The sequence below is a fragment of the Hibiscus syriacus genome, unplaced genomic scaffold, assembly GCF_006381635.1.
Source record: "Hibiscus syriacus cultivar Baekdansim isolate YM2019G1 unplaced genomic scaffold, ASM638163v2 tig00111398_pilon, whole genome shotgun sequence".
NCBI classification, from domain to species: Eukaryota; Viridiplantae; Streptophyta; class Magnoliopsida; order Malvales; family Malvaceae; genus Hibiscus; species Hibiscus syriacus.
The window spans coordinates 2,344,180-2,364,298 of record NW_024063081.1 but is presented as its reverse complement, the minus strand read 5'-3'; the positions used below and the strand labels follow the sequence as shown (position 1 = coordinate 2,364,298).

The 20,119-nt window shown below is 33.2% G+C and overlaps 1 protein-coding gene across 1 annotated transcript; it reads left to right on the top strand.

Annotated features, from left to right (window-relative positions):
• The first annotated feature begins 443 nt into the window (after positions 1-443).
• Positions 444-10,923, top strand: LOC120161266 (carnosine N-methyltransferase-like). The gene is made up of 18 exons (XM_039171539.1): positions 444-679; positions 1,328-1,400; positions 2,261-2,304; positions 2,592-2,634; positions 2,729-2,938; positions 3,066-3,182; positions 4,642-4,713; positions 4,978-5,022; positions 5,151-5,230; positions 5,556-5,620; positions 5,705-5,771; positions 5,889-6,002; positions 6,638-6,711; positions 9,262-9,359; positions 9,443-9,502; positions 10,052-10,120; positions 10,236-10,289; positions 10,679-10,923. Exons 1-18 carry the CDS (start codon positions 576-578, stop codon positions 10,733-10,735), a joined length of 1,446 nt encoding a protein of 481 aa, XP_039027470.1. The 5' UTR covers positions 444-575; the 3' UTR covers positions 10,736-10,923.
• The last annotated feature ends 9,196 nt before the right edge of the window (positions 10,924-20,119 follow it).

Below are 20,119 nucleotides of genomic sequence, written 5' to 3'. Positions count from 1 at the left end.
ATTTTGAAGTCGTTGCAGCGACGGTGATGATGGCAACGGTAAGAACTTCAAAGCTATGAAAATAAATTAGTTTTATAAATTTCTTAAATTAATATGTGATCTAATTATAATTAAAATAAGATTATAAAAATTATTGTTTTATAAATATTGTATTTTAATTAAATTACATTTAGATTTTAAATTAATTTATAATTATATGTTTAGTATTTTATAATTTAATATTTTATAAATTAATTTAATAATACTCATTGTTAACTGAACATTATAGAATTTTTCTAATATATATTTTTGTGAGTTTCATATTTTATAAAAAAAGGAAAATTAAACAAATATTTTATTTTTCTAAAAAAAATCTTATCTAGATACATCATACAATGGGAAAAAATATCTTATCTAGGTAAAAAGAGGAGGGGGGGGGGGGGAATCACTAACTGGAACAATAACAGTCGTAAGCTTACAGTACGCTTTAGGGCTTTATTCTGAAAAGGAGGCATTCTTTTCCTTTTCATTTCACTTTTACGATCAGTCAGAAAAAGGAAAGTGCAAAGAGAAACGACTAGAGCGAAAAGGAGAAAATGTCCGGGGAGATTGAAGAAGACGAGGAACGACGTCGTCAAAGGAAGCTTGAAGAAGCTCTTGAAGTCAAATCCCTTCGCCGTATTATCAGTGCCTACCTCAAGTACGTTTCTCCGTTATACTATCACTGTAATTTTTGTTTGTATGTTTTGTCTCGCGGGATCTCTCCATCAATTTGAGTAGGTTAAATTTATTTTCAAGAGGAAAGAGTAGGCATATTATTTTTAGTTTTTTTTAATAATTTCGGCTACTGTTCCACTACAGTTAAATATAATCTGATCCGATATATAAACTATTTTTTATTTTTATTTTAGTTTAAACTAAAAATAATTAGAATGTATGTGGACTAACTTTCGGTAATTAAAGAGCTTGAAGTGAAGGTGAGGACGAGATGTTTTTGGTTTGCTCATTCAAATATAATTGTTTTGATGCGCACCGCCAATGCATAGAGTAAAAGTCTTAAAATGTAAAATCAATGACAGATTCTATTTTCTATTCAAAAAGAGCTTTTGATTTTTTAAAAATATTCTGTGCTTTTATATCTTAAATGCATATGTATCTCTCATTTCCGAAGCTAGAGCAAGTGTTAGAAGGATGATCTAACCTTAAAAGACAAAGTGGGTTTGATTATTCCATATTGCTTCACCTAGTAATGATCTTTAGCAATGACATTTTCTAACCTTATATGACAAGTGCCAACCTTTCATTTATGAATGGTATTTTTACTTTCTTGCATGGATAATGTATGCAGTTATCCAGAGGCTGCAGAGGAGGATGTCAGAAGATATGAAAGATCGTTTAAGAAGCTTCAACCTGCTCACAAGGTGCTCTCTCCTTGATTAATTGTTAAAATTTCTTTTTTGCAGCAGAACCCTAGATATTCATATACTTTGGCTATTTATATTTTACTATTATAACATGCTCGAGACCATGTTCATTATGATGATTAGCTAATATATTTGGAGAGAGAGCAATATGAATTTAGACCTTATTTTGCTCAATACGAAGATTGGGTCTTTTAGTTGTTAAGGTGGCGAAACCCTTTCCTTTGAGTCTAAAGCAAACTATAGAGGGAAATTTTGTTAAATTCTTTTCTGGTGTGCTTCACAGTTAGGAAAGTGTAGCAATGACTAAATGAATTTTCCATTACGAAACATATATGCTTCCATATTTCAGACTCCAGAATCTGAAAAAAAGTGCTCAAGACAGCTTGGTGTAACATTAACCATAACTGAGACATTCATAATTACATGCTTTGAGAGAATGTGCCTCCTTATTGCTATGAAGCAAAGGGAACTCAGCTGTTGTCTTAGTTGCTGCTGTTGCCAAGGGTGGATGCAAAGGTATTTTTGTATGCCAAATCTAAAAAAAAGAAGGGGTGAAAGCAATAAGGAGAAAAGGAAATGTTTGAGTGATCTGCTTAATTGGAGTAAGAAAATACCCAGGCATGCTTATGGAGAATAATGTCAATTTGTCTGTCTCAATATTCCAACTGTATGATTTGCTATTTACTTCATCATACTTTACTTGTATCATTGCTTGGAACTGTACTGGCCTTATCTAAAATGATGCTGCAAAATCTTCAGTAGAATTGGAGCTTTTTGTGCAAAATTGTTCTGCTCTTAAATGGTTACCTTTCTTATCATTGTTATATTACTTCCTCAATTTATTTTGTACTTTCCAGGCTTTGTTGCCCCACTATCCTTTAAAGTTCCAAAATCTAAGAAGGTAAATTTCTATTTACTTGCTCTTTTTGCGGTTTAATATCTGGTTTCAGTGTATGTGTCCTTAATTGAGAACAGTTGCTAAATCTTGACTTGAGACTTATGTTTGACCTAACTGAAACTTTTGTGAAAGTACAAAAACTAGATTCACTTCTTTTAAACAATTTGCATGAGCACAAGAACTATATTCCTACTTAACCTGTCAGGGAAACTAGTTTTTGCATGGTGTATCTCAATTAAAATCTTTTCTTGATGTTGAAAAATTATAATTTCTCACATTTATTGGTGCAGGTGTATTTCTATGAATTCGTATTTCATATTTTCCATGCTTCAGGTGCGCCAGAGTGCATTTTCTCCACTATTTTACACTCTGAAGAGGTGAGGTAATTTCGAAGAGAACATACTCAAAGTGCTATATTGTTCTGTAGGCATTTGAACCTCCTTTAGATATGAGCCAGGATGTGGATGGTTGTGAGGATCCACACCTAGAAAACATTGAACATGAACATTGCCACTCTGAGGAGAGAAATGCATCCTCTTGCTGTTCTGCATCAACCAGTGGAAGAATGTGTTGTTCCAACCATGCTCAAGTGTGTTCTCAGGAAAGAAGCTGTGTAATGAGCAATCCAACAGCACAGGTGACCATTCACAGGGCCCTTTTGAAATATAATTTATTGTATAATAAGTATCAAAATTCCACCACTGGATTGGTTCTTGATTTATTTTTTTTTCATTTAGAAATTTGACTTTTGTAGATAGCTGCAGGAGGTGCAAAGTGAACATCAACATGTGCCCATCTCTGGAAGCAGTGCTGGAGAAGTGGGAAATTACAAAGACATATCTGCGAGTTGTGGAAATGATGTCATCGATTGCAATGGGAATGTAATACTTTTTTATTCTTTACATGCTGTTTATCTTAAGCCAAGAAAAATGAGATGTTGGATGTTGTCATGATGAAAATTTAGTTTTGCATTTGTAAAATGTGCTTAAAGATATCGCAAGTTAGTAAATTAGGTGTGGTAATTTTACCAAATAAATAAGAAAATTAGGGGTGGAGTCTTTTGATATACCATAATTTCATTCTGCAACCCTGCATTTGGCCCAAATATTTGGTGTACAATTCCCTATTCTAACTGTAGGATTTTATCTCTCTCCCCCTACCCCAGAACAAGAAAAAAAAATATTGTTTTACCCTAATTTTTATAGTTATATATTTCTATGTTATTTAGGACTAGGGAGACTTATGTTGTTTTTCTATCTACATCCCTCTCCTCTCTTTTTTATTCTTATGTTCCAAGATGTCTGTATAAACTTGGAGAACTAGTTCTTGTCTGTAATAGTTACTGTCTGTTTGATCAAAATGTATTCATTCAATGCATACAAGTACTCATACTGACACAACTTTGGACATTTAGGAAGTTTCCCTTTCTAGAGGGACATAAATATTGAATAAAATAGAATTTCTTAACTACCATTTGGACACAAGTTGAGGCTAGATATATGAGAGTTGTATGGGCTGCATTGGCATCTTATGAAAAGATATCTTTATCTTTTTTTTAATGCTATTTCCTATCATTCTCTTGTGTTTTTGCCGATGTTGGTTGGAAATTTCCGGAACAAGTGATTATGCAATGTTGTTGTATTTGAAGGAGAAAATAACTTGAGTGACCCAAAATGCCTTATAATATACGATTTTAACCAACTTTTTTTGGATTTGCAAAAATAGCCAACGAATTCGCAACTCAATTTCAAATTCGCAACACGAAAGCCAATTTCGCAACACAGTTTCCGAATTCGCAACACAAATGAAATTCGAGTTGCGAATTCAATTTTCGAGTTGTGAATTTTAATTTCGAGTTGCGAATTTGAGTTTCGAGTAGTGAATTTGAATTTCGAGTTGCGAATTCGATTTTCGAGTTGCGAAATCCATATTCAAGTTACGAATTCGAAAATTGAGTTGCAAAATTGGCAAATTCGAGTTGCGAATTTGAAAACTGAGTTGCAAATTTGGCAAATTCGTGTTGCAAAATGTAAATTTTCGTTGCGAATTCGAAAACTGTGTTGCGAATTCGTTGGTTATTTTTGCAAATCCAAAAAAAGTTGGTTAAAATCATATATTATAAGGCATTTTCAGTCACTCAAGTTATTTTCTCTATTTGAAGAAGATAAAGAAAAGATTGATATTTGACTTCCTTCAAGTTCTTGTATTGGCTAATTTAGAAACAAACATTTCATGCACTTTCTTTGACATCAATGCCTCTAATTTTTTAAGTGTGATATTCAAACTATTTTCTTTGCCATTCTATCCTAACTATCACTGTGTATCTTCTTTTAAATTCAGATGTTTTCATCTCCACATGACTGGTTGAATCCATCATTGCAGTTGAATGTTCCACTGGCTGATGTTGATAAGGTTTGTTGGTGTTCTTGCTGTTAAGTGTGTTGAATTGAACTGTCAGTCCTAAGAATTTGTATGCAGCCACTAGTACATCCTTTTGTTTTATCTCTTAAAACATTGTGCTAAGGTTATTTAAGATAGACTTATTCTAACTTGCACTTTGCTTCCATAGTTAGAAATTTGGTTTGGAATTTTTGACATGAAGTATGTTTAGTTGTTTAAACTTACTGTATTTATGCAAAAAAGTGCCATAGTTCATGTCTACTTTTATTTCTTCAGGTCCGTTGCATAATAAGAAATATAGTTCGAGACTGGGCAGCAGAGGTATTGCTTATATGTTATTTTAATTGATTTTCAAGTATGGAGTCGCTTTGGATGGTTCAGTGCAAACTTGTATAAGTTCCTTCTTGTATGGCTCTTTTGGTACATGTAGAATTATTACTTTTTTACAGGGAATGAAAGAACGTGATCAGTGCTATAAGCCCATTCTTGAAGAACTTGATGCTCTATTTCCCAATCGGTCCAAAGAGAGGTACAAATCTTTAATTTTTTACTTTGGACTTTGTCTTTTCATACATTGCGAAAATTCATGCTTCTTTCCTGTCTAATGATTGTGGTGATACGGTGATAGCATTATTTTCAATTTTGGTATGAATATGCATTTTCCCTCTGAGTCTAGCAAACCATTAATATTGTGTTAATTTTGGGTGTAGCTCCTTATAGACAGCAAGCTTCCTGCTTGTATAAGAGTGTAACAACTGATGAGAAATCCATATATTTTTCTGTAACTGTGTTTTGTGGCATTTGATTGTATTATGTTTTACTAGTATAGTAAAACCATATATTTTGTTGTACAGCCCTCCTGCATGTTTAATTCCTGGTGCTGGACTTGGGCGGCTTGCCCTAGAGATTTCATGCCTTGGTATGAATTTTATGTCAAACTGTTACTTCTTTGACTTGAAGGAGACTACTATTGTCTTTTAAGTTTTCTTATTTTATAAAACAGGTTTCATAAGTCAAGGAAACGAATTTTCATACTACATGATGATATGTTCAAGTTTTATTCTTAATCGGTAAGAACTTTCCATCTATGCATACTAGAACTTCTTGATACAGTTGGAGATTCTGCTACATCTATCCTATCTTTCTCCAAAGGGCATAAAAATGTATTTGTTCTTTTCCATTTCCAGTACTGAGACAACTGGACAATGGACAATATATCCTTGGATCCACAGCAATTGCAATTCACGTTCAGACAATGATCAACTTCGTCCTGTTTCGATACCAGATATTCTTCCAGCAAGGTATTAAACTACTGATTGTTTCTATGAAAGCTTTACAGGTTTATGTTTTTTACTTTGTCTTGAACATGTTCTGTGCAATATGCCTTCCGAGTAAACTTTGGTGCTTAGGAGAAGCTTTTTTGCCATGACTATCAATCGTTAATTTTCTTTTAGTTTTTATTCTTTATAGAACTCCTAGACTCTAGTGATAGAAAATGGCCTTATAAAAATTATCTTGATTCTTTCAAATGGCAAGGTTCATTCAGTGAGGTGGATTCCAAGAGCGAGCAATGGGGAGGCTGATAGCTTAGCTAAGAAAGGGATAGGTTGACTGTAAGGACCTGTCACTGGATTTTCTGGTCCAGCGAGAAGGTCTATTAGAAAATTGTTGTTAAGTTTTATGGGATGTATTGTGGTGTAGTGTTTAAATCTTATGTAAGATTATATTATCAATAAAGTTTTTAAGGCACTCTTTTCCTCCTTCCGCTGATTAAGGAGCTTACCACTAAGTTCCTTTAATCAAGAAGGGGGTTTTTAACGAGGCCTTCCATTCCTATAAAAAAAAAATTATCTTGATTCAATTAATGGTCTATGTTTCGTAATATTTGCGTGAATTTCATTGCTCAATTGCCATTGGCTTTTCTGGTTTCTGGCAGTGCAGGGATTACTGAAGGATTTTCTATGTGTGGTGGGGATTTTGTTGAAGTCTATAATGATTCCAGCCAGATCAGTAAAACTACTAGCACTTCTTTTACCTATGTCCACTTGTTTTATGCATATTGCAATTTTTATCTATTGAATAAGAATGTTTTAATGTATGGCACTTATTCATTAATAACTCATCCAATGATGGAACATTCTCACTAATCCTTGAATGGATGTATTTGCGTTGGCTACAATACATTCCACACTAGGAGTGCATTTTTTAAAGTTGGTGGTGCATGTATATACATACACTCACACTAGATGTACTGTATATGTTTACCTGATTGTAAAACCTTATGGAGATTGGAAGGCTAAGAAAATGTCTATGGCAGGCAGATTGGTTTTATTAAAGGCAGTTTTGTGTGCTTTACCAACCTACTATATGTCCTTGTTCAAGATTCCTGTTTCGGTATATGATAAACTCAATGCTATCATGGCTAGATTTTTATGGGGAGGAGGGGTTGACGCAAAAAAAATTCATTGGGTTAATTGGTCGACAGTTTGCTCTGATAAACGGGTGGGTGGTCTTGGTGTTGTGGATCTTAATTTTATGAATAGAGCTCTACTTGGGAAATGGAGTTGGAGGTTTGCTAATGACTGCGATTCAGTGTGGAAAAAGGTAATCTGCAGTAAATATAATTTGGACTCTAGTTTGTTGTCGTTCAATGAAAAACTACCTACTAATGCTTCTTGGATCTGGAAATCGATGGTTAAGAACCATTTCAATGAGGATCAATTTGGAACTAAGTTTCGAAGTTTGTTTAATGTTAGGATGGGGAATGGTGGGAGTATCAGATTTTGGTTTGATAGTTGGGCGCTTGATGTCCCTCTTAAAGTGGTTTTCCAAAGATTGTTTGCTCTATCGATAAACAAAAATGGGAAGCTTAATGAGTTTGGGGAGTTTCGGTCTTCAGTTTGGGTTTGGCATATTCAATTGAGAAGGAATTTAAGTGATTGGGAATTGGATCAGTTTGCTGAGTTAATGGATGTTATCCAAAATTTCACACTAAATAATGAGATGTCAGATGGTATGGTTTGGAGAGGGAATGGGGAAGGAATTTTTTCTGTTAATTCGTGTTTGAAGTCTTGCTGTCCTGTTTTGACATCAGATTCTTTTTGGATGAAGCACATTTGGAGGGGTTTGGTGCCTCCTAGAGTGGAGATCTTCATGTGGCAGGTCGTGTATCAAAGGTTGCCAGTTAAACTTGAATTACAGAAGAGAGGAGTTTCAGCAATTGTTGATGTTGTTTGTCCATTATGTAAGAAGGTGGATGAATCCTCTTCTCATTTATTTTTTACTTGCTCGGTCGTGTGGTCTGTTTGGAATATTTTTTTGAGATTTTGGGGAGTTTGTTCAGTTTTACAAGCTGATGCTAAAAGTTTTTTGTTAGCTTGGGGAGATTTGGTGCCTAGTTCTATAATTTGGTCTTTCATTCCGGGAGTGGTGTTTTGGACAATCTGGAAATGTAGGAATGTGATTGTGTTTGATAAGGGGAGTTTAGATCAGACTGATCTTTTCTTTATGGCAAGATGTCGGCTGGCTGCATGGTTCTTAGCTGTCTATAAGTAGACGTCTATTCTAATGGACTGTCTTATTTGTGATCCTTCGCTTGGGGATTGTTGCGCAAATTCTAGATCTTCAGTCATTAAAATTAAGGCCTGGACTCAGCCTCCAAAGGGCTATATAAAGTTGAATGTGGATGCAGCTGTTACTGCAGATTGGAGAAAAAGTGGAGTTGGGGGAATTCTAAGAGTGGAGAATGGCTCGGTGGTGGGTTCTTTTCAAGAGGCTTCTGGTCCGGGTCCTCCCATTTTGATAGAACTAATGGCAATTAAGAAGGGTTTGTTTTTCTTTGCTTCAATCCAGCAACAGTTTGAGGATCGCTTGATTGTTGAAACTGATAGTAAAATTGCGGTGGACTAGATCAAGAACTATGATAGATGTCCCAATGTATATGTAGCCCTTGTGAACGAAATTGTTACTAAGTTAAGAGGTTTGGGAGGCATTATTAGATGGGTTGCTAGGTCAGCTAATGTTGAGGCTGATGCCTTAGCAAAGGCTGGTATTGGCTAGCTTTAAAGTCTTTTGGTTATGTTTGGGTCTGTTATTTTTAAGCTATGGGTTGGTGTGTATAGGGAGTCTATATGATTGTTCCCTAAGTATTATGTAATTTATGCGTTTTAATGAATTATAAGGCACTCTTTCCCTCCTTCCGCTGATTAAGGAGCACTTTATGTTCCATTAATCATGAAGGGGGTTTTAACGAGGCCTGCCATTCCTATCAAAAAAAAAAAACCTTATGGAGAGGATTTATGTTGTCTGCAGGATTCTGGGATGCTGTTGTGACTTGTTTCTTTATCGACACAGCACACAACATCATTGAGTACATTGAAATTATATCCAGAATTTTCTAATCCTTGAATGGATGTATTTGCGTTGGCTACAATACGTTCCACACTAGGAGTGCATTTTTTAAAGTTGGTGGTGCATGTATATACATACACTCACACTAGATGTACTGTATATGTTTACCTGATTGTAAAACCTTATGGAGAGGATTTATGTTGTCTGCAGGATTCTGGGATGCTGTTGTGACTTGTTTCTTTATCGACACAGCACACAACATCATTGAGTACATTGAAATTATATCCAGAATTTTGAAGGAGGGTGGAGTGAGTTATCCTTAACTCTCATTCAGTTTCCTTAGTTTTATTCAGTTTATCTTTCACATGGCTCTGAGTTGGTTTGATGGTAGGTTTGGATAAACTTTGGACCTCTACTGTATCACTTTGCAGACATGTACGGTCAGGAAGATGTAAGTTGTATTATGAACACTTCTATGCCAAAACAAACTAATTGGTTGATCAATTGATCTTAATGTTGCTCCACTCACCCCAGCTTTATGGGTGTAATTGAGCCAAACCTAAGCAGTAAGAAGTTTGAATTTGAAGTTGACTTGACATTCGAAATTCTGACTTGAGTTTGATTTTTGATAAACCAAACTACTTGAGCTTGTTCAATTGGTTCAATTATCTACTAAAACATGAGCTTGATTCTCTTGCCCTGTCTAAAACTTGATTATTTTATTTGTGCACAAATATGAGCAAAAATTGAGACTTGTCATCACTAATGAAAATAGAAGTTTGCAATAAAAAAAAAGCATGATTAGGCTTGTGAGCCACTCAAGCTGTGGACATTTGGATACTCAAACTTGGTTCACTTAATAACTCGAGCTTGGCTTGACAATGACTAAGCCAAACTTGAGTCTCTTCGAGTCAAGCACAAGAAGCTTGTAAGCACATATGTCTCTGTTTATACCACTACTATTCTATCTTCCTCCCTTACCCTTTTTTCTCCTTTTCAGGAGATGTCACTTGAATTGAGCTTGGACGATGTAAAGAAGACTGCTTTTCATTATGGTTTTGAGTTAGAGGTAACTTTCGTACACACCTTTTTGTTCTTATTTGAACCTTAAATCTCTGTCTGATTATTTTTGGCCAAGTCTTGGAATAACTATGATTGATACTGTAACATTCTCATGACTGCAGAAAGAGCAAACCGTTGAGACAACCTATACTACAAATCCCCGATCCATGATGCAAGTAAGTTTTTTAACCTTGGTTCTCTAGTAAATTCCCATGTCTTTCATGCTTTATATTAAATCTAAATGGAAATGGTGCTCTTCCTTTAGTGACGCCATGTTAATATGTGTGTGTTTTTGCAATTCTTAGATCTCCCATCAAAACGGGTATAAATGTCATAATCTTCTTGTAATGAAACATCAAAGCTTTCATGTTCATAATCAAACTACTCAACAATGCTTGTTTGCCTATGCTTGCCTGTGCTTTTAGCCAGTCAATTATATGTCGATCAAAAACACCGAGATGCATTAAACCCGAGTTTTACTCTTAGCGCTGTCTCAGATAATGCTATTTGCATAGTTAAATATGAAGTATCCTAAATGTTTACTTTCTGATTATGTTCTTTGCAGAACCACTACTATGCTGCATTTTGGACAATGCGAAAGAAAAAAACGTCTACAACATAGCATGCAAGAGATAATATGCGTTCCTTTATTAACAGACTCAGGTTATATTTTTCATTTGGATTTTTCTATATATAAAGACATAATTTCCCGTTTGTTGTTAGTTTGGATTATTACAAAACATAAACTGCCATTTTTACAATCATTTCTTTGATAAAATATAGATTTATGCAATCAGCATATTCTGTTTAGCATTGAAACTTTGTTTCCGGTGGTTTAGGGTTTTGTTAAACGAACTCTTAATTTTCCTTGAAAAGTTCGAATTAGAGTAAGATGGCTTAGAGTAGAGATGGTATATAGCGAGTCCAGTTATTCATTTTGTTTTGTCATTTGCTTTGGGCTTTAGAATTAAATCTTTGATCTTTCCTATAAACAACTTTTAATTGTAATGTCTGTTCAAATATGATTAACAAAAAACGGTAAGAAAGTAAGAAACCATTGAGAAGATTTCAGTTTCTAATTTGATTTTATTCAGACAAATAACTAAATTATTTTAGGATACTATTAGTAAAATTCTATTTTTATTGCTCTATTTTTGTATTTTTTTTAATGTCTAATAGGTTTTAGAATATATTTCATTTGTTTCAAAGTTGGTTTAATGGTAATGTGTTTTCCCTTTTGTATAAAAAGCAAGCATGAATTAAAAGAAACAAATTTTTAGGGTTCAATATGAAATTATAAATTTGTGTAGAGAAGAAATATGCAAGTTTATTGCTTGAGAAAATTTATGATTCTATTTTAAAATAAATTTATTTATTTATTTATTTCGTCAGTGCACTTTTTTTTTGGATAAATCAGTGCACCTTAGTTATGCTTATATCCCTTTTTTTTTAAATATGATTAAAATTAGAAAAATGAGAGTAAAAAGTATCAACAAAATGTCGATCTATTTTAATATTGAAGAACTCCTTTTGGAAAATTCCATGATTGAGTTTTCTGTTAGCACCAAAAAAGACGGGATGGGAAAATCGAAAGGAGGGTGCCTGGAAATATAACGAAGCTTAAATATAAAGATATGCCATTTAGTGATCAATTATGCATGTGTTGTACTTCACAATCAAGTTGTGTAACATCTCAATTTAGGGGTTAAATTTAAGAAAATATAAATTGGTAAATTTAATTGGTATTTTTAGAAGAAATTGGGGATTAAATTATAAGATTTCAAAGTTGACAGACTGTTTTAAGAAGTATAGGAAATTCAATGGCTAAACCTATGATTTAGTCACTTTTATTTTGGAGAGAATTATAAATCTCTCTCCGTATGTTTTCTGGAAATTTTTTCAGATTTTCCTCTTCATCAACCCCTCTTTGAATTCCGATCTATTCGTCGTCCGACCTCCAATCGACGAGCTGAAACCACCATCGTGTTTGTTGTCAACCGAGGAACAAAACTCCTCAAACCTTTCGTCGTGAATCATCTTCGTTCGTCGTTAATTTTAATCGGAAGTATCGTCGGTAATAACTCGGTTTTAGTTGGTTTTTCATCGATTCACGACGATCGGGTCATCCGTTTACGACACCTCCCGTACCATCGTGTTCGTTGCATCGTTCCGAGTTCGTCGGTGTCATCCTTGGTCTCCGTCGACGGCGGTGCGTGAGGAGGTGAAGCGGTCAAAGTTTCTGATTTGTTGAAATCGAGCTCTACGTCGTTCAAAATTGTGAACCGAGCTTTGTAAGTATCTTGAAATCGGTCAAAATAATTTTTAAGAATTTTTCCGTGATTTTTAGGCAGCCGGAAGGGGCACCACGCTTCCCCACGCGCCGTCACTGCACGTGGGGATGGTTCAAATGACCGGTTTGACCGGTCGTAACCCGACCCGTTGACTCATTGACCGGCGTTGACCACTGTTGATCAAAACTTTGACCGGCTTTGACCGGGCATTAAACGACCTTTGACTTCGACCGAGTATACCTATCCTGACATTTTTCGACGTTCCAAATTCGATTCCGCTGTCCGTTTTTCGAAATTCAAACCCGAAAGCCTCGAAATTGCTGGTCAAACCCGTTGACTTTGATTTTGACCGAAAATTTCAAATTTTTGAAAAGTCACATTTTATGATTTCGACGTCCTGAATCCGAATCCGAAGTCGGTTTCACCAAATTCGAACCCGGTAAGTTGGTTTTAACTGATTTATCATCCGATTCGATCCGTTTATCGCAATTAAGCTATGTTTCTGATATAATTTATGTTGATATGTATCTGAGGAATTATTGGAAGTTGAATGGAAGATCAAAGGCGTTCGAATGGAATTTTTATGGTTGATCATTATTACACGAAAATCGAGGTAATACTTTACTACCTCTTTATGCTTTATAGAACATATTGGTATTGGTAAATGCATGAATGGAAATGTTTGGTCTCATATGTGTAATTAATGAAGTTCTACACTCGATCTGAATACGGTAAAAAGGTTCAGTAATTGATTATGGTTCAGATGACTTTTATAAGAAATTAAGGGATTTTTAGAATTAAATTACAAGTTATGTGCTTAGTGATAAAGAAATCAACCTGTATCTGTAACTTATAATTTATTTCATCAAAGGTTAAATGTTAAAGGTATTTGGATGAGAAATTATGAGAATACTCCGGTAGGATAAAATTACGAAAATACCCTTGTGTTATAAAAAGACAAGATTGGAATATGGAAGTTGGATAAGAGGTTTTTACAGACATATTGATCTGATAAAAAAATATTGATGTGCTTAAGAAATGTTAGTTTTACTTGGATATTTTGGATAACCGGTTTTTAACCCTAGAGGGTTTGTGCAAGATATTAGAATTCTATTAAGGAATCATTTCAAGATAAGAGAATGTTCGGGAAAGCAATTGATCATAGGATCTTTAAATTATAATTATTTTCGTTAAGAGCTAATATCGAAATTATCTGGTTAAGAAATTACGGAAATGCCCTTGAGAGGTAAAATAGTCCTAGTTAACGCTGAATGAGAAAATACTTTGAGGATTCGTACTTAACTCGATTAAGTACGGATTTGATTGTTAAGATCCTGACTTAGTTCAAGAAAAGTCCTGATTTTTCGTTTGTAAAATCTGAGAAGACACTTGACCCGAAAATATTCGAATAATGAGTAAATACTTGAAGAGTAATTTATCGGGGGTATTATGCTGTCATAATTGTTCGAAAGGAATGAAATAAATGATAAGATTGAATTTAATAGTAAGATCAGACGGAATGAAATGATTGAAATATGCTGAATCTATAAAATGACCAAAATACCCCTGTAATGTAAATGACTCAAGAATATCACCAAGCTCAGGAATGATTGAATATCCTCGAGCTCTGAAATGAATGGAATAAAACTGAACATCAAAATTACCAAAATACCCTTATGGCCTAAATTAAGTAAATGTCTTGGATTAATTAAGGAATCCAAGTAAGCATATAAGTATTGGACTACCTTTAAAGGTAATGGAAAATAATTTAAGTGAATAGATCAACCCTAAAGCTATGTCAATACCTGAATGGCATAGATATTACTGGAATATGTGTTCGTCTTCTCAAGTTTGGCTCGATGATAAATTTGGAAGTATTCAGCTCAACTCAACTCTAGATCATATTCAGTACTAAGAATTGGATATTTGTTCGACAAATCAACCACGAATACTGAACTGAACGAAAGTACAATATGTATCTAAAATTCAGAAAATGTCTGATTTACTCTGGGAAACTCTGAAGTAATTGGAATGGATTTAACTACTAAGTGAAATAAGTAACCTCAATGACTAAGATTTTAATAAATGATTTGGATGAGCCTGGAAACGTTAATGAACATACACGATGTACTGTTCTTCTGGATCATGAACTACTAATCAAACACGTCAGTATTTCATGATATAGTGGAAGCGTAAAAATGAAATAAAGTGTAAATACCCTAGAAGGACACGAAATGATCTATGGATAAGAATTTTTGGTATTAAAGTGTAAATACCATAGAAGGACACGAAATGATCAGTCAATAAGTATTAGTTCTGGGAACTATTCATCTAAGAGTTGTTCGATAATGCGATCAATCGACATAGATTGTTAAGGTTCTGAATCTTTGTTCTCAAGTTGTTCGATTATCAGATCAATTGACATGGATGTAAAGGATTCTGAATACCCTTCTGATTACGTACAGCTTCTGAAAACTGTCCGAATAAGATAATATCCTGATAATTCACATTCTGAATAACTTATGATTCCATCAGTTATTGAACTCTTCCAATAGTGATTATAAATCCCAACATTCTATCGATATATTGAAGATCCGTGTTTCTCTATCTGATAAGATTATTCTGTATTTATGAATAATATCTGTAAACTCTGGTGTGTTCCCTACCCACATGAATATTTTATTTGATTTTCGATTTGAATTCTGATCTGATACTCGACATGGATTCTGATCTGATACTTGACTTGGATTCTGATATGATACTTGACCTGGATTTTGATATGATACTTGACATGAATTATGTTTTGATTTTTGATATATCCGTTTACGGACGGAACATGTTTTATTTGGGGGTATTGTTGGAGGTTACTATATATGCAGGTTACTCGGCTTTATGCTCGGGGCCTTACTTGGTGTGTTGGTGGGTGTATGGTTCTGGGGAACCTACACATTATGGTGTGTTGGTGGGTGTATGGTTCTGGGAAACCTACACATTATGATGTGTTCGGTTGGAGGGATTACTATGGTTTTTGATAAATGTTTTATGGGAGGGTGTTGTTGGAGGAAGTTATCGTTACCGTTACTGCAGGCTCCTCTGCTTTGTGCTCAGAGCCTTACTTGGTGTATTGGTGGTGTATGGTTCTGGGGAACCTACACATTATGGTGTGTTTGGTTGGATGGATTAATATAGTTTTTGAATAAAAATATGTTTTAAATTGCCACTGTTTTAAAAGAAAAGATATGCATCTTTTCACAAGTTTTGCGGGAACACACTAGATAACATATTCTGATCTTCTGAACTCAGTCATCCGAAATATTTGTCTGAACTGAAAGCTCATTGTCCGTTATCACCTGAAATATCAGTAGGATCTCTGCTCAGCATAAAAATCTGTAAATGATCGGAAACAATAAGGAAATATATATTTATCTGTATCTGTACGTTCATCAGCATCATCTGGTAGTTCTGTATTACTGAGAGTGAGCTTTCCAAAGCTCACTCTATTACTCACTTTTTCAGGTTAAAAGAATTGTACTAGTGTATCTATCGACTTCAGTAAGGGAGTTCGTCCGACGTTGTTGCAGAGTATGGTACATGTGATTAGGGGGCATGTAATTGTATTTTGATTTATATACGAGTTTGGAAATCTGTTTTATTTTTAAATAGTGAAAATTTATTTTATAAGTTTACATGTTCTGATAAAAAGTTTTAAATTTTCTACTATTTTTACAGTGGGTCGCTCCGGTTGCCCTAATGTGACTTCCCGGATCGGATCGGGCTACCCGCATCGGTATGGGGGTTACAAGTTGACATGATTTGATCATGGGAAACTTAATAAGATAATTTTTCTTATTCATTTGATATAAGCTTATTATATAAATTAGTACCGGACAATTTTTCTTATATCAGTATTCGAATATTTTTGTCTTAAATTAGTATATGAACTTAAATTAAATTCTCTAATTAGTATTTTGAATTTGATTTTTTTCTTCAAATTGATACTTAATGTTGATGTGATATTTTAACAATCAATCAAATTATGGCATGTGATAATTATATTATGATTCTGAGAGATCAATGCAACTTCAATAACTTAATTGAGTGTTGAGATGCCAAGTCACCATAGGGTATCAATTTGAGAAAAAAAAATTAAGTTGATTTATCAATTTGAGATAAAAAAGAGGTTCAAGCATCAATTTGAGAACAAATATCAAACTCAAATATAATTTGTGTGATAAGTTTAAATAATAAAATCAATTTTATATCGCTTGTTAATTAATCTAATAAGATGAGACGTCAATTTTTTTAAAAAATGTTTAAAATTCAAAATTTGATGTTGTAAATGGTGCAAGTTGAATTGACAAACAAAAATTTTGAATAGTGCGTTGACAAAATTGTCTTCTAATAGATCTATAATGTACTTATTTTTTAATTATTTGATCAATGTTGGGATTTAAGATGAATCTCAATTGAACAACCGAATAATTGTCAAGAGGAGATGAATCTCAATGTTGAGATCTGTAGCTTCTCAAAGACTTAGCTAGAACTAATCTCCTTTTACAAAAAGAATAAGATGTAAACAAGAAAACCTCTCTAAGATAGGGTGTTTACAAAAAAATTAAGCTCACAAGATAACAAATAAAAGATTTGCAATGAGCTCAAGACACTAATATTTACAAGAAAAAAGAAAATAAAAATTTAAAACTCTTATCGTGTTTGATTGTTTGGATAAGTGTTCTAACCCTTCTTCAAGTGTCATCAACTTGTTTTTATATGTTGGAATGAGTTTTTGGCAGTTTCTAGCCGTTGGAGATGATTTGGAGCCGTTGGAGATAATTTTTCTGTAAAATAAAACTGTCCAGGACAGGAAGTATTCGGTACTCCTTTAACGAGCATCGGTACTACCTTTATAATTTTTAAATAAACTAGCATTTAAAGACCATTGGGTTTGACCAATATCGGTACTATGATTATGGTATCGATACTACTATGTAAAGTAGTATCGGTGCCTATTTTATATTTTGGAATTTGAGCTGTTTGAAAAACATATGGTAATATCGATAATACCTAGAGAGTAATGATACTTCTCTTATTTTTGGTATCAGTTCCACATGAACAATATCGGTATTGTTCATGTAGTATCGATATTGTAAGAATAGTATCGGTACTACGTACCCTGAAAACATTTTTTGTGCTCAAATTCTAATTTAACGGAATTTGAATTATTTTTGAAAATTTTGAACAAACTCAATCAAATCTAAAAACATTTTACCTTAATTTGTTATATCAAAACATTATAAAATATAGTTCAACAAATCATATACTTACATATGGTTATAAAAAATTGATTTCATATAATAACTCAAATTTACTTAGCTTTATTACATTCAATGAAAAATTATTCGAATTTATAGTTCCATTATCCTAATAATTAAATTATATTGACATTGTTATCTATGATATAAACCTTTATATCTTAAGTTTTTATATTTTACGCTCTTTTAAATTTAATTCGTTTGACCGCATCATTCCAAAATTAGTAAAAGAACATAACAATAAATTTCTTAATAATATAACATCCTAAATTTCAAATTTCTCTTTTTTTTAAAAAAAATCCTATCACTTCTGAGACAATGAAATTCATCACAACATAATAAATTTATTTTATTTGTTGTAATTTATTTTATAATTATCGTTAACATTACGTTTTATAATATAATTATTTTTACATTCTTTTAACTTATGAAAGAATATTAATAACTTTTACATATGAAAATAATATAACTCAAATAAAATTTGGAGTTCATATTTTATAGATAATAAAAGATGATGTGAGAATCCAATCTCTCGTTTAAGAAGTAGACTTTGGTTGATTATAATTGATTCAAAGTCTAATGTGACAACCGAATATCAAGCAAGTTTAGATTAGAAGGAAAAACGAACAAGACATTTTGCAGGGCTTATTGGACCCACCGGTGATTGATGTTTCCCTTTTTCTTTCTTAATAAATTATTGTATTTTTGAATGAACATTGACGTTTGTTTTAAAATATATAATTAAGATAGGTATTATATGTTCCATAAACGTGTCTTTGTTCAACAACGGCATCTTAACAGACACGTGGCCAGAAGTATAAGAACCGTAACCAACTCTGTTTTGAAAATCGGACCGGATCGGTCGGTTCAACCGGATCAACCGGGAACCGTTGTTTAGTTCGGTTCAATCTAAACCGATTGAACCGCAATTAGTGAACCGACCAGAACCGTTCAAACCTGACCGGCTGAAAAACTGGGATTTTTGTTTTTTAAAAAAAAAATTAAACCAAACAACGTCGTTTGTTAAACGAGCCAAGTCGAACTCGAGTATTGCTGAGCTCGACTCGAACTTGAAAACTTTAAAAGTAAGCTCAACTCAACTCAAACTCACAAGCTAAAAATTATCAAGTTCAACTCAAACTCGAAATATAATATTGAAACTTGAACTCAAAAAGGCTTGAACTCAAAAAAAATTAGAAGCTCGATTGAAGCCTAAAATTCGAGCTTGATTGAAGTGAAAGAATAGTTCACTCAATGCTCACCAAAAGGCTCCATGATTTTGAATGCCAAATTACCTCTATTATTTATAGAAGATAGTTGTGATGTGCTTCTATGTTTCTTAGCAATGTGAGATTGTTTTGTTCTCATATTTTTACTCTTTAGACTTTTGGGGTGCTCTTCTATGTTTCTTAGCCATGTGAGATTGTTTTTAAAAAAAAATTAAACCAAACAATATCATTTTGTTATGATTTTTTTAACCTCAAATTTATTTTTTAATTATAGTTATATAATTATATTTATTATTTAATATATTTTACCTTAAATATTATGTTGTAGTTAATTTGAATCATTTTGTTTCACTTGATTTTATAGTTTTTAACTTATATATATTATGACTTGCTTTGAATATCACTTGTGATATAAAAAAATATTTTTTATTAAATATTTTTGGTATTTTTATTTAATTTTTTAAATAATTATGACATCGTCCGGTTCTTCCGACCGATTTAATCGATTCAACCGGTTAAACCAATAAACCGATAGCATGACCGATTCGCTAACTGATCAAAACCATGGTAACCAAACAATCTGACCGTCTATTTTATACTTTACACAAATAACACAAACGTCTTCATTAAGCAATACGCATGCAGCACGGGATAATACTTCCTTCCCCTTTTCGTCACGTTATACAATTTTTAGGATTCCTCTTTATTTTATAATCAATTCAATTCAGTGGTGTTTATCTAAGTTATTTTGATGGATGGAAGAAGGTCCATTATTTTTAAAAAAATTAAATTTTTATTTACTTTAAACATCATTTTAACTTTTTTATTGATGACGTATTTTCAACATTTAAATTTTTTATAAATTTGTTTTTTAAAAATAATATAAATTTATATTCTAACGCTAAAATCTTACGTCTATAACTTATTGATTAGGTTACATGGAAAGAGAAAATACGTCGAGACATAATAAACAAATATTATTTTAATATAACGCGTTTATGTCAAAGTCTAAACTCCTTGGACAACCGTCGACCCCAACTGCCACGCGGTGCAAGCCGCCGACCTGCTTTCGCAAAGCAAAATGAAAACTTGGCTTTCTACGAAACCTCCAGGCTTCATATATTGATCCTCTCTCTCTCTCTATATATATATATATACATCTTCATCCTTTCTT